The sequence below is a fragment of the Vulpes lagopus genome, chromosome 4 (genome assembly GCF_018345385.1).
Source record: "Vulpes lagopus strain Blue_001 chromosome 4, ASM1834538v1, whole genome shotgun sequence".
NCBI lineage: Eukaryota > Metazoa > Chordata > Mammalia > Carnivora > Canidae > Vulpes > Vulpes lagopus.
The window spans coordinates 26,305,228-26,332,218 of record NC_054827.1 but is presented as its reverse complement, the minus strand read 5'-3'; the positions used below and the strand labels follow the sequence as shown (position 1 = coordinate 26,332,218).

The 26,991-nt window shown below is 34.8% G+C and overlaps 1 protein-coding gene across 5 annotated transcripts in view; it reads right to left on the bottom strand.

The window, feature by feature from the left end:
- The window catches only part of WRN (WRN RecQ like helicase), a 144,923-nt gene that overhangs the window by 33,115 nt on the left and 84,817 nt on the right, over positions 1–26,991 (bottom strand). For all 5 annotated transcript variants that reach the window (XM_041752866.1, XM_041752865.1, XM_041752867.1 and 2 more), the window contains 9 exons: positions 26,795–26,969; positions 21,485–21,666; positions 18,985–19,086; positions 18,611–18,703; positions 13,463–13,604; positions 6,089–6,259; positions 5,915–6,012; positions 4,985–5,060; positions 4,166–4,239 (listed from right to left, as the gene is read on the bottom strand). In XM_041752866.1, the coding sequence (XP_041608800.1) occupies positions 4,166–4,239; positions 4,985–5,060; positions 5,915–6,012; positions 6,089–6,259; positions 13,463–13,604; positions 18,611–18,703; positions 18,985–19,086; positions 21,485–21,666; positions 26,795–26,969 (1,113 nt within the window). The remainder of the gene's footprint in view (positions 1–4,165; positions 4,240–4,984; positions 5,061–5,914; positions 6,013–6,088; positions 6,260–13,462; positions 13,605–18,610; positions 18,704–18,984; positions 19,087–21,484; positions 21,667–26,794; positions 26,970–26,991) is intronic.

Here is a 26,991-nt window from a genome sequence, read left to right as displayed (position 1 = left end):
CAGGTTACTCAAGATAATCATAAATTTGTTTTAAATAATATATTAACCTTTATCACAGTATTTATAAAAGCCTCTATAATAATGTACTGTTTACAAAATGGTACTTTAAATTATTTCAAAAATAAATTTGATCATCACATATACTGGCAAAATATGGGTAATATAGCTCCAAAGCAGAAATATATATAGAAAACATTTAATAATAAGTGTTTTGCCTATGAATGCTATTATAAGTGTACAGAAAAAAAGTTCAAAATAACTATAATGAATATCATCAAAAAGTGGAGACATTGGGGGCACCTGGGTGGTGTAGTCAATTAAGCATCCAACACTTGGTTTCGGCTCAGATCATGTTCTTAGGGTCATGAGACTGAGCCCTGCATCAGGCTCCACACTGAGCACAGAGTCTGCTGGAGTTTCTCTCTCCCTCTCCCTCTGCTCCTCCCTGCCTTGTGCTCTCTTTTTTTTTTGGCGGGGGGGAGTGGAGATGTTCTATTCATGAAACAAGATTGCTATGTTAAAGAAAAGAAAAAGAACAAGAAATAATTATTTGAAATGAATGTTTCAATAACTAAAAATAAAATCTTACTAGATGGAAGGGAATATAAAGTCAAGGCACTCTCCAAGAAAGTTAAGCAAACAAAAGGAGACTGAAAACAAGAGAAAAGAAAAATGAGTAATAAGAACACTAAAACCCATGCCAAAAAAACAAAAAAGACAATTACTAACATCAGGGAAAATTAAGATAGTGGCGGCCATAGCCACACAGTTCGGCTTAGTGGTATATATTTGTTTAAGTATAATAATGTAGAAACAAATCGTTAATATGACCAAAACATGAAATATAATGTTTTGGTCAAAGGGGGGAATTGAAGGAAGGGAAATGGGGGAAAGGCATATGGGAGATAAGCCCTAATCTACCATTATAAATTTTGTTCATGGAACAAAAAAACTTCTAAAACTGATAGGTCCAAAAAAAGTAATCTAAGCATGTCACTTAGAAATATGGAGGCAGGGCCACCTGGATTGGATGGCTCAGTTGGCTAAGCACCTGACTCTTGTTTTGGTTCAGGTCACCATCTCAGGGTTGTGAGACTGAGACCCCACAAGAGGCTCTGTGCTTTGTGGGGAGTCTGACAACTGAGCTTCTCTCTCCCTCTCCCTGTGCCCCTCCCCCTGCAAAAAACAAAAAACAAAAAACAAAACAAAACAAAAAAAAACAGAGGCAAATATCAGAGAGCCCAGCTGCAAGATTTAAGGATGACTGCTTCTACAGAACAGAGCAACGTTTGGGAAGGTATGAACTCACATGCTTTGTTATATGCCATTAAGTACCAACTGACTTTTAAAACCAATACATGAGGGATCCCTGGGTGGCACAGCGGTTTGGCGCCTGCCTTTGGCCCAGGGCACGATCCTGGAGACCTGGGATCGAATCCCACGTCAGGTTCCCGGTGCATGGAGCCTGCTTCTCCCTCTGCCTATGTCTCTGCCTCTCTCTCTCTCTCTCTGTATGACTATCATAAAAAAAAAAAAAAAAAAAAAAAAAGTCTCTTTATAAAAAAAATAAATAAATAAAACCAATACATGAACTATTTTAATAAAAATTCAAATGAACTTTTAAAATAATAGTTATTGACGTGTAAGCATCTTTCTCCCTTCTATACACTAAGCCCACATCTTAAAAATAATTTCTGGGCCACACCACAGGTATGAACCCAGTATGTCTATCATTCAACTTCTCATCCCCTAAATATCCAACCTTTCAAATTTGTGTTCCTCTTATTTGCCAGTGAAGGGAATGGCAACACTCTAACCTGCAATCAGACAGGAACCTAAGTGTCATGTTCAAGTTCCCCACTTTCCTTAGTCCGCCTATCTTTTTAATCACTGAGTCCTAACAATTCTACCTCCTAAAAATCTTACAGTTCTGTTTCTGTCCATGTCCACTGCCACTACCTTCATCTAAGTTCCCATCTTCTCTTGCAAATGCTACTGCAATAGGCCTCTTTATTTGTGTCTCTGCACTCTGATCCTCCGGCCTCCCATTCCCTCCAAGCCAGTCATCCATCAAGGGTCAGCACACTGCATGGGACAAATCCTTCTGTTCTGGTAAGGCTTCTAAGTTAAAGATGGTTTCTTACACTTTTAAACAGTTCTAAAAAAATTAAAAGAACATTTTGTGACATGTGAAAATTACATGAAATTCAAATTTCAGTGTCCATAAATAAAGTATTATTGGAACACAGCCACATTCATTTTTTCACCTATCAACGATAGCTGCTTTAGGGTTACAAGAGCAAAGTTGAGTAGTTAGCGACCACATAGCCCTCAAAGTCTAAATTATTTACCATCTGATCATTTATAGAAATGTCAACCTCTGTTCTCAATCATAAGTTTAATGACACTGTCCTACTGAAAATCCTTCCTTAGCTCCTCCACTTAACTGCTTTTATGATCAAGCTGAGTGCTGGACAGGAACTGGATATTCTGGACCCTATTTAATTCTCCAGTCTTAAATTTTCACTACTTCCTTGCTTCCCTCTACCAGGTAACTGCTAGCATACCATTGAGTTCCTCAATCATACCACACCTTCTCTTGCTTTCAGGTTTTAATATGTGGGCTATTCCTCTGGTCAGAAAACTTCCCTTCCTTGTCACTTCATTTCTATTTAAGCCTCAAGGGTCACTTCCGAAGTGTGTTTCCAAAGTGCTACAACCCTGGATTGTAATTTTATGTTCCCTGACCCGTTTATCCCACTAGAATATAAGCTCTGGGAGGGCCAGTGACTAGGTCTCTATTTTCCCCACCGAATCCCAATGCCTAGAGTAATACCTGGCACAAAGATGGTTAGCAAAAATGCAATAAATGTTGATTTATTTATTTTTAAAGATTTTATTTATTTTTTTCATGAAAGACACAGAGAGAGAGAGAGGCAGAGACATAGGTAGAGGGAGAAACAGAGAGGGGATCCCGATGTGGGACTCAATCCCAGGACCCCGGGATCATACCCTGAGCCAAAGGCAGACACTCAACCACTGAGCCACCCAGGCGTCCCACAATAAATGTTTAAATGAAGAAATGCTTCAGCACACTGAAGCATACTCCCAAATCCTTTTGTTTACATAAAACATTGTAATTAATTACTCCATAAATAAACAAAAAGGAATTATTTTCAGTGAGAGACTGGTATTATGGTAAATGTTTCTGTCAGATCGAAAGTAGTATTATCTAAGTGAGTAGTCCAGTAGAGTATAACAGGATCAGAGAACACCTGATATGTATGCAAACATATTCTATTCAATAGTCTGTGTATAGGTCCTGACAAGTTTTTCAAATTTTCCACCTTCAGACTTTCTGTAATTCTGTACATTCTCCACAATTTCATTACATCAGCAAGTCAAATATGAAGCTCCAAAGTACAATAGGCACATTTGTTATTTCTACCAACTCTATTTCATGTTGCCATAAAATATTTTATTTTTTTAAAGATTTTATTAAAAAAATTTAAAAAATAAAAATAAAGATTTATTTTTTCATGAGAGAGACAGAGAGAGAGAGAGGGGCACAGACACAGGCAGAGGGAGAAGCAGGCTCCATTCCATGCAGGGAGCCTGATGTGGGATTCAATCCTGGGTCTCCAGGACCACACCCTGGGCTAAAGGCAGCGCTAAACCGCTAAGCCACCTGGGTTGCCCTATAAAATATATTTTAAAAGGCCGGGGAATATATATATATATGAGTGTTTAGATACTAGAGACTGACAAAGATTTGCAAGTCAGCTCTCCCATTAGCTCTCTGTAACTGACCAAGTTAGTTAACTTCTTAACCTTTGTATCTTCAACTTTGAAATGGGTATAAATAATAGTAGCTAACTCATAGATTGTTGTAAGAATTAAATGGGATATTACAAATAAAATATTTAGCATTTAGCACACAGCTTGACAAAAAATAATACCCAGGAAGAATTAGCTATTAAATTAATGTTAATACTATCATTTTATAGGTCTTTTTTAGTAATTATAAGACTGGAGAGTTATGTTTTAACTCTAACTTCCTTCTGCCAATGACAAATCCCAACATCTGATAGACCTTTCTGTTTATGAAAGAAAAAAAAGGTGCCGATACAGTAAGCACAGAAAATAAACATTTTGAACTCTGTACCTTTTTTCAGGAATGTTACTCCCAGAAGAAATTTTATCAGATGCTTTGTAAGAATACATCTTCTCCAAGTTAGACTGTTTTAAAACATATAAAGGTCCATTACAAAAAAATTAGAAGTTTCAAAACCTTTCAAATACAGAAAAAATAAGATACAAAATCTCATGATGACAGTTCCTCCTCTAATTACCAAATAAAAATCATCACCTGAAAATAGCTCTCAGATTATAAGGCAGTTAGAAATGTAATGTCCTATTCCTCCCAAATCTATAGAGAACATATGATTGAAATAATTATTTGAGACACAGCAGAAGCCAAAGTTATAAAATGATTCAGTTAAATTCTGCATACTTCAATAAAACAGAAAAACTTTACAAAAAATTTAATTCAGCACATTTTCCTATTGCTCCAGTGTTCCAGTTAGCTGAAGTCTGCCTGTGAGTATTTAATCTTTAATTGTTATCTAAGATCAAAAACCAAAGCAAGAAAGTATGTGTGCACATATGTGTATGTGTATAGCTTTCATTGAGAACAAGTATTTAAGACTCATGCTTATTTTTTCTATCAATTATAAGTATCATAATGTGGAAAAAAAAAAAAAAAAAAAACTCCAGGCCAAATGGCTTGAATAAATAGGCTTTAAAAAAAATTAAAGTAAGTTACTTTCTCAAATATTTTTAACTTATTAGCCCCAGAAATCACATACTGCATATTTTATCCTGTTAATAGCACTACTCTTTCCAAAGTTTATGTTTTGTTACATATGGCATTTCATTCAATAAAGAAGGAAGTCAATAAGAACCACCTCTTTAACAAACCAACCTTCTTCTCTCCAGTTAAATCAATTGGTACTCGATTAGAGGAATGTTGTTCAGCGCCAGGTGGTACAGTTTTAGAACTGAAATATAATAAAATTAAAGTATCTCAAACTTTAAAATGTAATTATCTAATTATTTAATATCATCATGCCTCCACTCCCAGAAAGGCAGATAAGATTGCATTACTTTTTTAGAGCTGAAATTTTTTTAAATTTGTTTTTTTTTTTTTAACAAGCTCTGGAAAGTGCTTTTTAAGCTCTTTAAAGTTTAAAGCTCTTTAGTTTTTTAAGTTTAAAAGAAAAGTTGCTTATGTAATACGCAATATAGGGATTACAGTCAATAATACAGTCTTATAAACTTCAAAGTTACGAAGAGACTAGGTTGTTCTCAACACAGAAATTATAATTATGTGACATGATAGAGGTGTTAGCTAAGTCACTGTAGTTATCATATTGCAATATATACATCTATCAAACCAACACGCTTGTATACTTCAAACTTACACAATGTTATATGTCAATTACACCTCAATTTTTTTAAAAGGGGGGAAAAATCCATAAATGATAACATGTAAGGAAACAAAAAAGAAGGCATCAAATGTATTCCTTTGCTACCGTCTTCTAAACATAAGAAGGAAATATGATATGTGGATTCTTCAATATTGATCTCCGTGCTGCTTCTTTAATCAATGGGAAAGTAACTTTCTAAATACTATACTCAACTACTTCCTATCAATCAAGAAAATGTTCTATGATTTATTTATCTTTTACCCACTGGCTCTCATCCTCAAACTAGCTAAAAGAGGTATGCAAAGCTAGCTAAAAGATATGCAAAGCAATCTTTACTCATATTATCTTTGTGGTGCCTATGAATTGGTATAATTTGACATTTTAACAATAAAAAACACAGAAGTTAAAAAAAATGAAAAATGAACCTTGGTAGAGGAAACACCCTCGGACACAATTCTTCATTAGCTTCAAGTTTAAGTTTCTTAGGAAATTCTCTATTGGCTTCATGAAGCCAACATCTGCCCTATTGAACACAAAAAGAATCTTTTAATACATAGTGAGAAAAATTAATCAAACAGGTATATTTCTACATTGTTTACCTTTTCTGTAAGAGTGCAAATCCTTATAAATTTTTGTCTCCCAGGAACTTCTACCAAGAATCCTTCAGCCATGAGCTGACGGGACAAAGCCTTCCACCAACTCTCTTTTTGATCCTTGCCAGTGCCAAATAAACTGTGTCTGCGATACTTATCTTCAAGACGCTGGGAATTCTGAAATCAGGAATGAAATCTGTAGCTAAAAATGCTTTTTTAATTAAACAGGTAAGTAAAACAGACTGTCTTCATTTTTTTTGGATTTCAGCTTTAAAAACCTACAAAATTTATGCCTATCCTGCTTGTTCTGAATACTTAATTTATACATAAATATATAATCAAAATAGTGTTCCTTTACTATATGAAGTAATGGCAGGCAATTTCACATATAATTCACATGCATTTTCCAATGCATAGGTTTGGATATGTTTTGGATATTTAACCTAGGCTATTTAGACCTTTTATTAATATATTTTATTGTCTGAAAATAGTAATTATAAGCTGCAGCTCAAGTCTAGAAGCAGTGTGACCCAACAGCTAATAATCAAGGAATACACTGCAAAAATTCGGTCCCCACTGCATGGCTGTATGCACTGTGCTTTTGTTCTTGAGGTACTGCCAAGTTTACTTAATCTTTTCTGATTTAGCTGCTATACTGAGATACCCGGGGAAAAGCAAGTACATGCTACAGAGTTGCTGTTTTTGAGGGGTTTTTTTCTTAAGTGAAGAGACAATTCCAGTGGGAGACTCTTTACAAGCCATCACATTCTGGCAATGCTGGGGAAGCTACTCTGCCTCATGCAATTCTCTTGTCCTCTGATAGAGAGGACTCTCCCCACCTTCACTCTCTGTATTTTCCATTCACTGTGCCCTCTTACTATCTCCTTCACTTACCCTACACATTTAAGTACTACCGTTAAATATCTATAGTATCATATGAACATAAAGCTTTATGGAAAGTTGCTCCTGTCTAATGCCTTCGTAGTGAATACGGGAGATGGTCATTCAAGGGTCATTCTAACCTTCACCCACTCTTACTGCAGAAGCCGGGAAGTTACAAATACTATTTCTCAAAATCTTTTAGCTAGAGTTCTGGGTATGATTTAAGTTCTACTAGGCAAAGGCATTTAAATGACATCTACAAGTAGGAAATGAAGTAAGACTACTCTAGCTAGTCTTGGAGGTACTAGTCTTGGAGCATGATTATGGAGCTGACTGCTTTTTATGAGCAAGTGCAGGGTGGTTACTAGAGCAAGCAGAAGTGGAACATCCCTGCTTATAGCTCCCTATGCAGTGCACTTTGGTGTCTGGTGCTATAGTGGCAGCTTCCCAAACTGACAGATTGCTTCTTGTCACAGACGAGGTAGCAGCGCTCATGACTATTTTACAGTATAATCTTATCAACAATAGAAGTGGTTGAATGCCCAGTAATAAATACTTTTTTGTTTAAATTACTTAGAGTGATTATGAGCGAATATAAATTCTATATTTTAGGTTATATTTGTATATCAAAAACATCGCTTGAATATGTCAAGAAGTTACTGTACTCTAAAAATTTCAATATAAAATGCAATCTACAATTTTAGAAATAGGCAAAGTCCGTCATTTAACATTTTTACATTTCACCTATATTCCATGAAGGTTTAGCAATCAATATCTAAAAAAATTCAGGATCAAAATCAAAACAATTCATAGGATGAGTTCCAGTGGACCTAACTCAAAAATCAGAAGGTTCTCTATTATGAATGTATTAGTTTTATGCAATTGATGAGAATGTTATGCCTACCAGTTTGTCATTTTGGAATGTTAAACATGTGAATTAAAGTGAAAGAGCCTAAATAAAGCTGATCCCTCACACAAAGGAAACCTAGGCAGCCATGAGATTAAAGTGGAACAAAATCCCATCAGAAACACTTCAATGCCTAGAAACTGAGCTTACCACAAAGGTGTCTGATAGGTTAGTTAACAGTCTCTAAGTGTATTCTATTTATCTTAAAAATAAAAATAGAATTATTTTTATTAAGATAGCTAAGTAATGAGCTTTAGTATCATGGTGATTATATTTACCAAAATTTTATTAGAACAAGATTTAGAGAAATAGAAACACCCAGGTACAACATGGTATCTTTTTCCCTGTTAACAGTCCCTACCTAAGCCAAATAACTTTGGGTTGACTTGAAAAGAACGCTTAAAATCAAACATTAGAGAATTTCAGAGCTAGGAGGAACATTGGATCTCTCTGATCTACATGGTTATTTTTTACTCATATTACTAACAAAAAATCAGAAGCTCAAAGATGTTCATTGGTAGCCTAAGTTCCTAGAACTACAAGTAGAACACAGGCCTCCTGAGTACTAGTTCTAATCTTTTATTACTCTATCACGTGTACACACAAATATACATATGCAACATATATACTACAAATAAATATCCCACATAAACATATACACATACACACATATATACATTGTTTGTAGTCAGTACAGCAAGATCACCAGGATTCAAGTCACAGCTCTGGTACTTACTACCTTTTTGACTTTGGACAAGTTACTTAACTTACCTGGGCTTCTATTTCCTCAGCTGCTATACAAGTATTAACAATAGCTTCTATCTCTTGGGGATATTGTAAAAATTGAATAAGCAAGCCTGACTCAGTAACATTAACTTTCTTTTTATTAGTTAACAGTTGGTCCTTTAACACAACCTGAATTCCCTAATCTAAAAGAAAAACCATTATGGGGGCACCTGGGTGGCTCAGTCGGTTAAGTGTCTGACTCTTGATTTCAGCTCAGGTCATGACCTCAAGGTCATGAGATTGAGCCTTGGTACTGGGTGTGGAGCCTGCTTAAGATTCTCTCTCTTCCCCTCTTCTCTGCCCCTCTCTCCTGCACAAGCATGTGTATGCGTGCACACACTCTAACATAGATAAATAAATCTTTAAAAAAAAAAAAAAAAGAAAACCACTACTTAGTATCTAGTCAGTTTTCCCTATAACACTTGTAATAGTACTCTACATCTGCTAGGGGCTTATACTTGCAGTAGAAGATTCTACTGCTTGCAAACTAATAACACCAAAGGTATTAAATTGCCTAATAGTACTTATTAGCAATCTCAACACTAGAATTATTCTTCTACTCTTCCTAAGGAAAAAAAAAAAAGAAAATCCTACAAAACCTTAAGTGAACGAACACATTTACTAGTATGGAGCAATGAGATTTTTTTTCTAATCAGCAGAGTAATTGTTCTTCCCCTCAGGATAACTGTAAATATTGTTACTGTATGAATAAATTTACACTGTCTTGTTTCCATGGAAATCACCGTGCCCAGAAAGCTGCTATAGAGACTACAGGGATTTGGGCATTGATTTTAAGGAAGGCACATTCTACAGATACATCCCTTACCAATCACATCCATTCTAGTATCTCCAGATCATTCGATCTAAAAATAAAAATGTAAAACTGCATGTGAACAGCATAATAAATAGAAAAGGCACTAAAACAATAATCAGGAAAGCTGCTTGCTCACCCTGACTCTGGCACACAGTAATATGACCCAGGACAGGTCCTCTAACTTTCAGAGATTCAGTATCAACCACTGTAAAATAAGGCATAGGGATAGTCTTTTTGATCTAGAAGACACACTCAAAAAGGGAAATTATCTCACATTTTTCTTTTAAAAATCACGTTGGGAAAATAAGGAACAGCAAACTGGCTATCGAGGAATATGGAAACTACTAATTGATGGATAAATATTAGAATAAAGAGAGCTGGGAGAGGGATCCCGGGGTGGCGCAGCGGTTTAGCACCTGCCTTTGGCCCAGGGCGCGATCCTGGAGACCCGGGATCGAGTCCCACGTCGGGCTCCCGGTGCATGGAGCCTGCTTCTCCCTCTGCCTATGTCTCTGCCTCTCTCTCTCTCTCTCTGTGTGTGTGACTATCATAGATAAATAGATAGATAGATAGATAGATAGATAGATAGATAGATAGATAGATAGATAGATAGAGCTGGGAGGCTAGAACCCAAACCAAAGTATCACTTTCTATTAAAAGCAAAATCTTTGAATGTCTATCTGATAAAGAAAACAAAGAACCTGCCAATTGTCCGAAGTAACTTCTTTAAAAATCACAATTGTTTTCTGTGGTAATTCTTTCTGCTTAGGAATGCCACACTTCCCTCTACCTTTCTTCTCTTATTCCATCTCTGAATGTCCAAATCTACTACATCTCCTATGAAAAAGAAAGCTCTAATGATACTGATAGAATCACAAAGACTTCTCTAATTTCCAGGTATTAGCAAGTACTCTCTCCAGAACTTATATCTATTCATATGTCCTTTATCATCTCTTTCAGTGCTACACTATACTTATTTCTTCCCAAGTAACACCTCGCATGTTAGATGATGTGTTTCATCTAATTCAGGCTTTGAGTTCTCCACAAAACATAGTGCCTTACACACACACAAAATGATGTTTAATAACTAATGGGAAAAAATAGGTATAAGCTTAAACTCTCAAGTCTTAAATCTCTATGTTATTAAAGTGTAAAACAAGCCTACAGTTTCTGTTTACATTTTAACTTTTCTTTTGCCTCTTTCCCAATTCCTACAAGGCAAAAAAGCTCAGAGCTGCCACCCCAGGTCTTATATGCTAAGTGCAAAATAAAATCAAAATAGAAAAAAAAAATTATCTTTAGGAATAGATTTCAATCACATAAAATAGCTTATCCAAAAATTTAAACAGATACCCCTCTCCTGTTCAATACTTCAAAAATTATAAAGGGTGATTAAAACTAGCAATTGTTTTCTAGTGGCTGCTTATAGTCAAAAAGCATCTTTTATCAAAAGTACTACCTAACTCTGGAGCCATGGCAAGGTTTAGCACTTTGATAATATGATCAGGAATGAGGTTTCACTTAATGTCTTGGTTATATAAATTAAGTGTTATGCTTCTGTTTTCTGATCTATAAAATTATGATAATCCTTGCATATTTTATCACTTATTCATACATTTAAAAATATTTATGTCGTGAGCTATTTAGATGGCTAAAACAGTTTCTTACATTTCTAATATTTAATTCCTAACCAAACCTGTGCTATTTAAAAACAAAATTTTTAACTCCATCCACAAATACTTGGATGGGCTGTATAACTGTTTATAATATTTAGAAAAATATAGTGTAAGAAAGGAGAATCACATGTTGATTAAATTGTATTCGTTATATATATGTACAAATATTATCCCTTTAAAACTCTAAGAGTTTTCAGTTTAATATATTTATCATCTTACAGATCAAAATTATCTACAAAGATATCAATTTTCCCTAAATTAGTTAAGGTGGACAATTTACTAAATTCCTAAAGGAATCACAATTATAATTTTTAAGACAATATCCCAATAGATACCAAAATCACTGAAATGGAAGGGAAAAAAATTACCTTATTTTCCTTGTAGTTAATGTCTACAAATTTTTGTTATGTGGTACTTTTTGAAAAGTTTTACATCTTTATCTAGCAAGGGTAGTATAAAATTTCACAAAGAATAAACTTCTTAATTTGAAGACTCCCAGAAGAGACTGTCAGTATAAATGGTCTGACTTGGTTTCCAAATAATAGGTGAAATCTGATCCCTCTTGTGGCCAGTTCAAGTTTGTGTAGGAGCCCACTTACACTTATTTGTTGATACTGGATACTGCTGGCTTATACCAAATTAAAACAAGGAGACAAACCATAAGAGACTCTTTATCATAGGAAACAAACTGAAGGTCGCTGGAGGGGCAGGGGTGGGGAGGATGGGGTCACTGGGTGACAGACATTAAGGAGGACACATGATGTAATGAGCACTGGGTGCTATATAAGTCAGATGAATCACTGACCTCTATGCTGAAATCAATAATACATTATATGTTAATTAATTGAATTTAAACAAAAATTAAAATTTTTTTTTTATAAATTAACATCTTCAACTGGAATGCACAGGTTTTGAAGATGACAGAGACAGAAGAAACTTTCATAGACCTCAATTAAACAATCTATCCTTTGCAACTTAAATTCTTAAAAAAAAAAAGATACTAGAAAAAAAAAAGATAGTAGTTCTCATACCACCTAAAAGCAAGTTCCTTAACTTGGAAAACTAATTAATTAATTAATAGTGACAACATTATTAAATTTCTAATCAAACTGGTGATTTAAAAACAAAATTATAGTGGGCCTGAGGAGGGAAAAAACAAAAAACAAAAACACAAAATTTTAAACTCCATTCAGGATCTGAAAACATCACTACCTGAAAAGTTAACATGTTTTCAATATCTCATTAAAGATACTTCACAACTGGGACGCCTGGGTGGCTCGGTAGTTGAGCATCTGCCTTTGGCTCAGGTCATGATCCTGAGGTCCTGGGTTGAGTCCTGCATCAGGTTCCCTATAGGAAGCCTATGTCTCTGCCTATCTCTGCATGTCTCTCATGAATAAATAAATAAAATCTTTAAAAAACAGTATTTCACAACTAACTTAACATGTCCCTTTTTAAACAAGATAAAAATTCAGAAAATAAATATTTACAGGAAGCATTCAAGTATTTATCAAATAAATGCTTACCTAAATTATTTTTAAATTCAACATACAAAGTAAGAATATTAATCTCTACTTTTAAGTATCTTTTTAATAAATATACATATTTGCAAAAGATTCTATCTCCCACTTTGGTTTATTCAACCACTAGCAATACATAATTCTTAGCTTTTCTTTACAGACTTCTAAATGAGAAATAAAATCATATGGACAAAAGGACTACAGACTGTAAGGGTCATGACTTACTCATATTGTACTTGCAAATGTTAGCACTAAAAGCAGCTGAATTGACTAATGCTATTTATTCAATGGTAAAGCCAGAAACAAAACAAAACTTGGAATTTTAAATACCTGTGATGAGAAACAGAAAAGAAGTAAAGAAAAACTACTGACAACAGTTATTGAACTTACAAATATTCACTGAAATTAAAGTTTTGCTCAAAGAATTTACTACTTTCCAGGACACGAAGAGAGACAATTTTGTTCTACCTGTCTCCTGATGCAGTGAAAGCATCTTTCTTGATTTTCCTAAGAAAGACTAGTTTAGGGATTCATCCAACTATAACGTAATAAGCTAATACTAGAATGAGGTGCAGAGCTGAACATCAATTTGAAATATGAAAACAGCAGTATATGTGGTAACACTCAGGTTTTGTCAAAAGTAATGAATGCAGTGCTTAATTGGAACTTAATATGGCTCTCTGACTTTCCAATACCTCATCTAAAGTCAAAGCTGCAATCCTAATTCAACAAACTTCTGAAGAAAAGAGTAATAGGAGTACAAGAACTATGAAGGTGACTCACAGATATACTTACAGATCCTTGAAGAAATAAAATCGGAAGCCCAATTCCAAACTTTTCTCCTAAGATTTTCACAGCAGATAATAGCTGGAATGTTTGTGGACCAAAGTCCTGTGATGCGTCATCTGAATCATCAATGGAAGAGCATCGATCCAATCTAAGTAATAATATAATAGAAAACTTAGCTAAGACATGTACCCTTAGAAATAAAAATATTATATACAATAGACAAGTAAAAAAAATCTCAAATATGTCAACTGCTTCATAAGCTAACAAAGTTTCTTACAGCCAAGATCACGTGAAATATGCAAAAACATGAACCATAAACCATAATATATCTTTGCATGTTATGTTGATGGTTCTCAACCCTAGCGCCTTGGAACCCAAATTTCACAGGAGGTACCTTGGACCATAAACAGAAGAGTAGGGAGTTCAAGCAAGCAGAGTGCAGAAGTATAGCTTGAAAAGCTCCATCGACTGATTATATAAATACTGGACTTTTGGGTTAGGTTGTGATGAGGGGAAAAGACTGTTGCAAAAAAAAGTTAATAACTTAAGAACCAAATCTCCTATGAAATAAATTATTAGCTTAAACTCTGATGACCGTAAAATACGACACAAAGATAAACTGCACCTCATTTAAGTCCACTTAGAAGTTACATTCCTAAGCCATCCTTCAAGTAGATTTGAAATTATCATTAATATAAATGATATTAATATAAATGAGAATTCTTTAAAGCTGGTTGAGAACAAAGGATTCCTTAGAGAAAATCAACTACCTTAATTCAATTGCCTTCTTTAGAACAAATAGCTTTGAAATAGCAGTAAGAATAGTCAATATTCCAGATATAATAATATGCTTTTGGGGGGAAGACTAGATTTAGGTTTATCCTATTTTAACTTCTTTAGTGGGATATTAAGCTCATTTTCTTTTCTAATATGAATATTGAAAGCTATCAGATTCTCACGAAGTACCACCTATGCTGTATCTTCCAAGTTTTAATGTATATTACTGTAATCATAACTAAAGTTCTAAAAATGTTTTAATTTCCAGTCTGATTTTTTTCTTTGATTTATGAGTAATTTAAAAGTGTTATTTTTAACTTCCAAATGAATGAGAAATTTTATCCTCTTATTTCCTTCTAATTCAACTGCATTCTGATCAGAAAAAGCGGAATGTTTTATACCAATACACTGAAAACTTTTGAGACAACACTACAGTCTAGAACAGGGGCCAGAAAACTTTTCTTAAAGGGCCAGATTGTAAATAGTTAGGTTTTGTGGGCCATACGGTTTCTGTGTCACAGTTACTGGGATTCAACTCTGCAAAAACAGCCAGACAATATATAAACAAAAGGGTATGCTGGATTCCAAGAAAACTTCACCTACAAAAACAGGCAGCAAAGTGGATTTGGTTTACAAGCCATAGTTTGCCAAATCTTACCTTAACACAGAGTCAAAAAATTTTTTGAAGATTTATTTATTCATGAGAGATACAGAGAGAGGCAGAGATACAGGCAGAGGGAGAAGCAGGCTCCCTGCAGGGAGGCAGATGTAAAACTTGATTCCACAACCCCCAGATCACAACCTGAGCCAAAGGCAGTCACTCAATCAATGAGCCACCCAGGTGCCACACACTGAGTCAAATTTTTATCAATATTCCATGTATGTTTGAGAAGTGTAATCTCTAGTTCAGTGCTTCCCAGCAAGTGTGCTGCAAATGGATTATAGGGGTACTGTATAATCACTGTTCTGGACAGAACCTGGACTCAAGTAGTAAATAGCCTAGTGTGCTATACAGGTGTTATTATTAGCTTTGTGGATCATGAAGTAAAAATGTTTGAGGTACATTGTTCTAAATGCTTAGTACAGGGTTCTAAATAGCAAGTGTGTGATAAATAAAACTTGTTACTATGTTGATCAAATTTTCTATAGCTTACTAATTGCTGGATTACTAAACCTACCAATAGCCAAAAATTATATACAACTCTTCTACTTTAATTATATCCAACTACTACTACTATAATGGGTTTGTTGCTTTCTTCCAGCTGTTGTGTCAATTTGTGCTTTATATAATTGCAGGGCATTTGGATTTTGTTTGTTTGTTTGTTTGTTTTTTTAAGTTGCACTGAACAATTCTGTCCTCTCCGTGAAGCAACATTTTGTCACCACAGAGATCATCTACATCCCCAATACTTATTTTTTGGTCTCATAGTAACACAGTGATCACGCCTAGGCATATGGCGAACTCAACTAGTTATACCATTTGTTTTTATTCTTTCAATTAATATACAGTTAAAAATGACTATAATCTGTGTATATGTGAAGTTCAACCAATTTAAACACATCTGTTGATTCATATGCACAGATTCATCTAACCACACAATCAACTACCATCACAATCAGGACACATAACAAATCCATCACCTTGAACAGTCCTTTGTGCTAGCCCTTTGTAATCATACCCTCCACCTCCCTCTGACCTCTGGCAACCACTGACCTTTTTCTTCATCCCTATAGTAGAGTCTTACTTTTGAGAGAATATCATATAAACTGGATCATACTGTAAAACTGTTATTATTTCTTCTTTTAAATGTTTGGTAAAATTTGCCATTTAAGCCATGTGGGCTATGGAATTTTATTTCCAGGCATTTTTAACAGATCTAATTTCTTTAACAGTCGTACAACTATCTGAGTCATCTACTTCATTGTGGGTGAATTTTGTTTGAGGTTCTCAAGGAATTGGGTCCACTTCCTCTAAATTACTGAATGTATGTGTACTGAGCTATTCATAGTGTTTTCCTTATGATCCTTTTAATGTCTATTGGGCTTGTAGTGAAATTCCTTTCATTCCCAGGATGGGTAATCTCGGTCTCTTTTTTTTCTTTTTAGAAGTTTCTATCAATTTTATTGGCCTGTAAAAGAGTGAACTTTTGAGTTCTTTGGTTTCTTTTGTTTTTCTGTTTTCTATTTCATTTATGCTCTTACCTTTATTATTTCCTTCCTCTGCTTCTTTTTAGTTTACTTTGGAAGCTTAATTACAGCTTTGAAACTTTTCTTCTATTTAAAGTATTTGATGCTCTACATTTTCCTCTCATTGTTGCTTTAGCTGCATCCCATACATTTTGTATTTTTATTTAATTTGGTTCAAAATATTTTCCAGTTGACTTTGAGACCTCCTCTTTGACTCATGGGTACTTAGTAGTGTGCTATTTAATCTTCAAGTGTTTGGAGACTTTGCTATCTTTATGTTACTGGTTTCTAGTTTAATTCTATCATAGTTAGAAAACACACTCTGTATGAACAAAATTTTTTAAATATATTACGGTTTGTTTTATGACCCAGAATATAATCTATGTTTGTGAACATTCCATTTGCACCTGGGAAGAATGTTTATTCCACTGTTGTTAGGTTGAATGTTCCAAAAAAGTTAATATGATCTAGTTTATTGACAGTCCTGTTCATTTCTATCTTCTTACTGATTTTCCATCTACTAGTTCTATTAATTACTGAGAGAAGATGTTGAAGTCGCCAACTGTAATTATGGATTTCTGTATTTCTCCTGTTAATTCTGTCAGTTCTTTTGTTAAGTGTATACACACTTAGGATTATGTGTTCTTGGATATGATGGTTAACTTTGTGTCAACTTGGCTAGGCTATGATGCTCAGTTGTTTGGTCAAACACTGATCCAGATGTTGTTATAAAGGTATTTTGTAGATGAGATTAACACTTCCAGTCAGTTTACTTTAAGTAAAGGAGACCACCCTTGATAATATGAGTCTTGTCCAATCAAATGAAGGCTTTAAAGAGCAAAGACTGAGAACAAGGAATTGTGACTCAAGACTAGGAACACAGAAATCCTGCCGGACTCTCTAGCCTGCCAGTTTGCCCTACTTATTTTAGATTTGACAATATGCACAACTGCCAGCAGCCAATTCCTTAAAATCAATCTGTGTGCGTGCATGCGTGTGTGTGTGTTTGTCTGTGGAGAACTATGATTAATTGGTAAACTGACCCTTCTATCATCATGTAATGTCTTTCCTTATCCTTGGTAATATTCTTTCTCCAAAGTCTCCACTGTCTGATATTAAAATAATAACTCCAGCTAGTGTTAGTGTTTTCATGGTGTACAGTTGTTATCCCTTTATTTTATTTTTATTTATTCATTTTTAAGATTTTACTTATTCATGAGAGACATAAAAAGAAAGAGGCAGAGACATAGGCAGAGGGACAAGCAGGCTCCCTCTGAGGAGCCTGATGCGGGACTCCATCCCCGGATCCGGGGATCACGGCCTGAGCCAAAGGCAGATGCTCAACCACTGAGCCACCCAGGCATTCTGATCCTTTAATTTTTATCTACCTATATGATTATACTTGTGGATTTCTTACAGATAGCATATAGTTGGGTCATTTCTTTTTAAAGTTTACTTATTTATTTATTTTTAAGTAATCTCTATATCCAACATGGGCTCAAACACGTAACTCCAAGATCAAGAGTAGCACGCTCCTCTGACTGAGCCAGCTATGCGCTCCTAGTTGGGTCATATTTTTAAATCAATTCTAACAATGTTTGCCTTTAAATGGTGATATGGACCATTTATATATATATATATATATATATATATTTTTTTTTTTTTTTTTATTTATGATAGTCACAGAGAGAGAGAGAGAGAGGCAGAGACATAGGCAGAGGGAGAAGCAGGCTCCATGCACGGGGAGCCCGATGTGGGATTCGATCCCGGGTCTCCAGGATCGCGCCCTGGGCCAAAGGCAGGCGCCAAACCACTGCGCCACCCAGGGATCCCTGGACCATTTATATTTAACATAATTACTGATATATTTAAATTTAGGTCCACCATTTTATTGGTGTATCTATTTATAAAGCAAAATAATATTGTTTACTTTGACTTCTATCTAAATAAATTCATTATTTTGTTTTCTTAAAACTGTAATACATATCATTCAACAAAAACTCAATTAAAAATTATGTAAGGGGCACCTAGGTGGCTCAGTCAATGGAGTGTCTGATTCTTATCTCAGGTCTTAATCTCAGGGTTGTGAGTTCAAGCCACACATTGGGCAAGGAGCCAACCTTAAAAATTATTTGAAAAGGAAGAGAAACAAAGATTTTAGAATCTCCATTTCGAAGAAAAAATCTTTACCTGGATCTGCAATTATCACAGCATTGTTCAGTTCCCATAATACCCACGGAGGCCTTTCGTAGTTGTTTGTCTTCAAAATGAGACAAGATGAGTCTACCCAAGAGAAAATTTTAAATTAAATAAAAGAACAAAACCATATATGTTAAAATCATTGCTGAAAATAATGAAGTGAAATCATCACTGATTCACCTGGGATCTCATTACCTTGCTTCAGTTGACTGAGGCACAAAGAAAGTTGCCTTAAAAATTCAGCACATATGTAACACCAAAAAAATACTGTTTCTACATACTTCTACTTATGTTACAAAACTTTTTCTTAAAATATCACCATTCATTGATCTGTTATCAATTAATATAAAACAAATAATACATACTGTCGCCTACATCTTGTGGAATGAAGATATTTTTCCATCTTTGCCATCATCTTTAATTTGTATAATCGAAACTTTTCACTGGTTATCTCACTAAGGCGGTGCCTGTCAATTACAAATATCACAAGAATATAAAAAATTGCATTAGTGATTTCATTACTTTTAAATTTATTATTGCTTACTTTTCATAACCTTTAGCATCTACACCTCTATCAAGATTTTTAAAAAATCCATTTCTATCATCCCAGAAAGTTATTGTGTCCTTTTCCAGTCAATCCCCTCATTAGAGGCAAGCATTTTTCTAACTTTTATGAAAATCACTTTTGAAAGAATTCTATACTTATGTCCAAGTATTAATTTTTTAGCTATCTTTGAAAAATTATTATACACCCTAAAGTTTTTCATTTTTATTTATATGCTACATGCTTTTTGGCAATCTTTCCACTATACATGAATTTTTATACTTTCCTAGTAAAAGGTTGTTATTTATTTTATCTGAGAAACTAAGAATATTGAAAGAGGCTCATGATACAAATATAAACCTTCATCCCTATTTGCTCTTCAGAGAACTTCTCATATCCCCCTAAAATTATCCCTTTGTACTAAAGGCTATTATGAGACACCAATAAAACATCAGAATTAAGTTCTTCCTTCAAACAATCATAAGTGATTTTTTCCATAACATTCAATTTATTTAAAATTGCTAGCACTAAAGGTATTTTTTAAATACCTTTTATTTTTAAAAGTTAATGTTGCTAAACTCATCCTGACTCTGTTAACTCTAGTCTACACTAAAGAAATTCCATGAATATCAGTTATCAGAAGATGATGACAAGCTCCCAAAAGCTATACACGTCTTTGCAAGAATTCTTGTGAGAATAAACAGAAGTCTGAGTTGAATATTTTTCAGATATTTCAAAAGAAAACAATGTTTGCATATAATATCTAAATGGTAATACTGATCCTCACCAAACCAGACCTAATATTTTGATTATTTAACCTTCTGACTGATAAAAATACCTCTGTACAATTATCAAAGATGACAACAACAGGGAATCCAGTTAAGTGAGTTCTGGAAAGTCTGAATACAAAAAAGACCCCTTATTCAAAAACATTCTTATTATCTGACACCACTAACCACAATACCTTTCCATATAATTTACCTAAAAGTTTCTTCCAACTGTTGACGCTAGTTTTTCCTAGCCCACGGCCTAAAAATTATATATATATCACTTATAACCCTTAAACAACACAAGTTTAAACTGCACTGGTCCACTTACATGTGAATTTTTTTATAAATACAGTACAGTACTGTAATGTATTTTCTCTTATGATTTTTTAAAATAGCATTTTCTTTTTTCTAGCTTATTTATGGTAAGAATACGGTATATAATAGATATAACATATAAAATAAGTGCTAATCTACTATTTGTTTTTCATTACACTTCCAGCCAATAGTTGGTTATTGGGAGTTAAGTTTTAGAAGAGTCAAAGGTTAGACAGATTTTCGACTGCACGGGGGAGTCAGCACTTCTAACCTTCCTGTTGTTCAAGGATCAACTGTAGTTGAGGGGGGCACTTGACAGGATGAGAACTGGGTGTTATGCTATATGTTGCCAAATCGAACTCCAATAAAAAAAATATATACAAAAAAAAAAAAAGATCTGCCATTTCCATTATACTCTAAGCCTTCTGAGAACAGGTACCATATATGTTCTTATTTATCATTGTATCCCCAGCATAGAGCATATGCTTAGAACACAGAGGGCACTCAAAACACTGCTGAAATAGCCTCATCAGTTACCATCTGTTTTTTCCTGAGATTTTATTCCCCTATGGATGAGGGAACCAGTTGCTAAACGTTGTCCCAAAACTTTTTGCAAGGTGAAAATTTCCTTTCCAATATAAATCTCATAGAACTTAAGTATCAATAAAAGACTTGCTTCATTTAAACACTGAACACAATTTTTTTCAGGGCAGTCAGTACAGTGAATAGGTTCAGTGCAACATGATTATTCACACACAGTCAAGGAGAGCTGGCATGCTTTCATAAAACTAACAAAAGAAACAAATGGTAAAGAGGGTCAAATAGGGATTGGTAAAAGTCACTTGAAATTAGCACCATGGTAGAATGGGAAAAAAGAACCAACAGCAAAATAAATGGTATCTGAAGAAAACTATGGCTGGAGACAACAAAACTTGAGAGGGCCTGGGGAGAAGAAAGTTTGTCTATGCACAGTATTAGAAAGCACCCATAGGACTTATGTTCCATTCCTAGTCCTGATTTAGTTAATTCTTAACACTAAATGAGGTGTAGCTGAAATTAGGTCATCTCCTCTGGATGGCAACACTTACCACAAATTTCTTGGATGTTCTCTGTTTTGTTTTGGTTTTAAATGCACTTACACACATTACTTGAAATTTTGCATGCTGCTTCAAATATTTTCAAAGCTTATATGGAAAGAAAGAAATGTGCAAGGGTGAATATAATAAATGTTTTTACCTATTTAAGCAAATGTCTGCTGGAGCCCAGAGTACATGACAAGAACTCTGAAGTCCATCACGGCCAGCTCTCCCAATCTCCTGGTAATATGATTCCATTTCCTTAGGAGCACCATAATGAATGACTTTGCGAATGTCAGCTTTATTAATGCCCATTCCAAAAGCTATGGTAGCTACAACACACTAAGAATAAATAAAAACATAGTTTGACAATTATGTAGCAGAACCAAAACCTTAACTCTTTACTTTTTGGTAAGAGTAATTAGTTTATTAACTGAAGTCCCTGGCATGAAACTGAATTTAGCATAATTTCAACCAATCACTTCCAGATGAAAAAACTACCTCCCCAATTTACAAATTAGGGATTGGTAACCCCAAAACAGGTTTTCTGTTTTGTAAAATAGGATTTCTATTTCCTCCCTATAAAAAGTAGCAACTAAATTGATCTCTTTGAACACCTATGAATACAAGATACGAAATAGGCTCTTAAAATACTTATTATATTAAAAGATACTTCGAAGAAAAAAAAAAAAGATACTTCGTGTTATGGTGAAGTTTCAAGAGTACTTAACTGATTGCCCAGGATCTTAATATTTTCTAGCATTATTCCAAGAAGGAAGGAAACTTCTCATTATAGATGATAAAATTAAACATGAATTTATCTCTGAATCTTTAAAAGGATAAAAATGGTAGATATCTAATATATATGAGCATACTGAAATGAGATTTACATGATCGGGAGAAATTTTAGGGAAGAGTTTAGTGATAAGAACATACAAAAAAACTAAACAAAATTTTCAACTATTACAATAAAAGAAGATATGCAATAAAATACTATATGCCAGTATATGGCTTAGAGATAAAATGCATTTACAGATAATTATGTAAATATGTAATATTTGAAATATATATTGATCCAACCAAATTATGTTAATGTTGGGAGGAAAGGGGGTTAGAAACACATTAAGAGAGCAGAAGGGCAGGAAGGGGTGTGAAAGGGAGCTAAACTTTCACTCCTCATAGTGGGAAGTCAACAGACAATGCCTAAATATAATAAATAAAAAACCAAGTTGTAACACCAAAAGCAAATCATTGCAAAATCTAGTGGTAAACACCAAAAGAATAAACTAAAAGAGATGAGAATAGGAAACAGAAGTGGAGAAGGAGAGGCTGATATTCTCATTGAAAAGCACTATAGCTGGTTTTTTTTTTTTTTTTTTTTTTTTTTATTCATGAGAGACACAGATGGAGAGGCAGAGACACAGGCAGAGGGAGGACCAGGCCCCATGCCTGATGTCAGACTCGATCCAGGACCAGGGGATCACGTACTGAGCCAAAGGCAGGCACTCAACTGCTGAGCCACCCAGATGTCCCTGTAGCTGGTTCTTTAAACTCTGTGTAAAAACCAATAAAAATTAAAGTGCTATTAAGAAAATGTATTAAGATGGACCAAGAGGGGCATCTAGGTGGCTCAGTGGTTGAGCATCTGCCTTTGTCTCAGGTTGTGATCCTAGGGTCCTGGGATCAAGTCCCACATCAGGCTCCTTGCAGGGAGCCGTCTTCTCCTCTACTTCTGTCTCCACCTCTCTCTGTGTGTCTCCATGAATAAATAAATAAAATCTTAAAAAAAAAAAAAGATGGATCAAGAATAGAAAGAAGAAAGAGAAGGAGGGAGAGAAAAAAAAAGAAAATGCTGAACAGATAAAAGGAAGTAGAAGAAAGGTTGAGAGAAAAAAACCATCAAAATAGAAATTTATTAAGAAAAAGCTTTGAAAAAAAAAAAGAAAAAGCTTTGAGGGGTGCCTGGCTGGCTCAGTCAGTGCATAGTGGTGCATAGGACTCAGTCAGTGCATAGTGCGTGCATAGGACTCTTGATCGTGGGTTAGTGACTTCAAGCCTGACTCTGGGTGTAGAGATTACTTAAAAATCTTAAGGGGCGCCTAGGTGCCTCAGTCAGTTAAGCATCTACTTTCAGCTCAGGTCACAATCCCAGGGTCCTGGGATCCAGCCCCACCTCAGGCTCTCTGCTCAGCAGGAGGCCTACTTCTCCCTCTTCCCTCTGTCTACAGTTCCCTGTTTGTGGGCACGTGTGTGCTCTTTCTCTATCATGCTCTCAAATAAATAAAATCTTAAAAAAAAAAAAAACTTTGGGTAAATAAAACTGGGCCATTTTGCTATACTTGAGAGTGAATAAGCAACATGATAATTTTAAGGTTTTTAAAAATGTATTTGATTCAATTTTCTTCCAGCTTTCCTGGGATATAATTGACATATAACCTTGTGTAAGTTTAAGATGCATAATGTGATAATTTGATATATGTATACACTGTGAAGTGATTACCAAAATAAAGTTACTTAACCACATCCATGACCTCCCATAGTTACCATTTACAAGTGTGTGTGTATGTGCATGTGCGTGTGTGGTGAGAACTTGGAAGATCTAATTTTCATCATATGATACTAGCCTGTTTTTTTTCCCTTAAGATTTTAATATTAAGTAATCTTTATATCCAACATAGGGTTCAAACCCACAACCCTGAGATTAAGAGTCATATGCTCTACAAACTAAGCCAGCCAGGGGCCCCTTTATGATACTGTTTTTAGATGACATCACCCTACTCCACAGACATAATGTTCAAAATATCATTATAAACACTCAGGTAAAAATATTTTATCAAATAATTTATTCATAACCTCACCTCAGAAAGAAAAGGAATTCAAGACCTTAAGCTAATAAAATATAAAAGAACATGAAACTAAAAATCAGGACTAAAAGAATGAATGGTCACAGACTAAAAATGTAAATCTACATCTGAATATGGTTAGCTTTGATTAAGAATAATACAAAAAAAATCTTTTTCTAAAATTACAAAATAGAAAATACTAAGAATGTAAACATGGTCAATTGAAGACATTAAGATTAGATAGGTGAGCTGAGGAGGTGAACTCTACCTTTAGGGCTACACCAAAGAATAAATCAACTTCAGAAAGATAAAAGAGTGAACATCTAGAATTCTGAACATATATGCATTCACTAGGCACTCAACAAATATTCAATGGCAAGTAATCAATTCCAAGATCACCAGACTATTCTATATAGATGAGGAAATGTATTTTTATCATTATTTGAGAACTCTTGATGCAAATGTGAAGCTTCTCAATTATTTATTATGATAGCAAAGAAGGAGTACCTTGGGCCAGTTGTCAGACTCAATAGAACTACTAATGTCACTAGGGTGACAGCATCAATATTAATTAATTTTCATAATGTGGATAAAACTTTTTGACATCCTGCCACAGAAAAGGAAAATACAGTGGCACATACATATATACCTTTCTAGATGTTAAGTATAATTAGTGATCACTTGTGAGGGTTTTTTTTTTTTAAGATTTATTTATTTATTCATAAGAGACACAGACTGAGAGAGAGGCAGAAACACAGGTAGATAGAGAAATAGGCTCCTCACAGGGAGCCTGATGCAGGGCTCGATCCCAGATCCCGGGATCACAACCTGAGCTGGAGGCAGGAGCCCAACCACTGAGCCACCCAGGCATCCCAACTTGTGAGGTTTTTAAAGCCATATTTCAAAGCATTTATGTTTCACTGAAGCTGGTTATGGATAGTAAAGCCAGGTGCATCTGACAAAGTCTCCCATCATAACATAATAGATAAAGTCTGCAATCTCTCATATCTGTAAGACATGTTTCTACCTAAATGAATAATTAATAATAAATCAAGATGAAAAAAATCATTGATTAGTTAATGGTTCAAACATCAGTTAAGATTCAGTAAGCAGGAGCCAATAAATTTTATCGGATAATTTTCAAACTGTTGAGATAATAGAAGTATAAACATTTAAGAATTTAAGTAACTCTATTCTAAGCAGTTGTGATAGCTGTTCCTATCTTTGAAAAGAAATGAAAAGGAAGAAAAATAATAGATGCTCTCAGGCAAGTACGTGTTACAGCATGACAGGGTATAGTAAAATTTATAGACAGTACATACGAACCATACTTGAGGTAGATTGTTTACACAATGGTGGTTTGAGGGCGGTTAACAACCACAGAGAGACAAAAAGGAAATGGAAGACCTACTGAGCAGAAAATGCAAAGCAGAAGTTGCATTCATCTCAACTTAAGAGGAAAGCAGGTCCACAGGCTTACGGTAACACACTTTAGATTGGATGTTGACAGTGTGAAGCTGTTAATTTAAACCTACCAACGTGGTTTGAATTTAAGACCTCCTAAATATTCTGCATGACACCCACTAAACAAGGATTCCAATCACTTCAGATTGGAATTATTACATGATTCCAATCATTACAGGAATCTCAGCTGGAGCACTTCACAGTGACTTCACCGATACCCTTTCTTTCTTCAGTATTTCTTCTTCAAATCAACCCTGCTTATTAGAACTACTAATCTGTCTGTAATACTGTGATCTTGCTCAAAATCACAGAGTAAACTGTCATGATGGTTTTCAAACTCTATTCTATGGAGCTCTGAGGATTATAGGATATCCTTAGCGACTGTCTTGGGAGACTGGAAGGCTCTTGGATCTCTTTCTCTCTTATGTCAACTTCAACAAGAATTACTCTAATATGTTTTACCTGTTAAGTAAAAATGAATTAAAAATTTATTGAAAATTTAAATTAAAAAATTCAAAGGCTAAAGTAGTCTAAAAAACTACAGGTACATCATATCAATCCCAGCCTGCCTCTTTGCAAGTTTTAAGGCCCTCCTCCATAACCTGGCCAACCAATCCATCTAACTTTTTTCCTGTGAGTCTCTAACAGTTCCTCCCTGCCTTTTCACCTATACTTTGTACCATTCCTACTCCACACTCTCTCTCCAACCATTCCAAACTTTTCCCAATTTCCTGAACCCAGTGTGCACTCTCATACCACAGTGTCTTTGCACATGATAGTCCCTTTTCCTGGGATTCCATAACCAATTCCTTTTCCCTCATCATCTACTGACCTCGCATACTGGACAAACTTCCATTCACTTATTCAGACTCTACACTCAAATTGCTTTTTCCTGGATGGACCATCACCATAACACAACCTACCTTAACAGCTAGCATTCCTTCCTCTATGTATCTAAGCACTATGGGTAGGCTGCTAGTTATACTAGTTTGCAATAGTTTGTTCACATATCTGTCATCCACATTATACATTAATTCCCTTTCTGAGAGAAACTTCTTTCTACTCAACACAAACAAGGTTGTCAATAAAGATATGGCAAATAAATATTAGAGAAAGATCTGTTTCCATGGGAAATAGAGAGTAATAATGATGGATCTTCACACCTGAATTTCATCTCTCATGAACCTATGATGAATTTCTCTCCTTGATTTAATATCCAAGCCTGCATGGTATGCTCCACAGGCTAACTTCAGTTTCCTAAGTTCAGCTGTAACTTGTTCTGTCATTTTTCGGGAAGGACAATAGATGATAGTTGGACCTTCAAATTCCCAGATGGAACTAAAAACAAACACAAAAAACT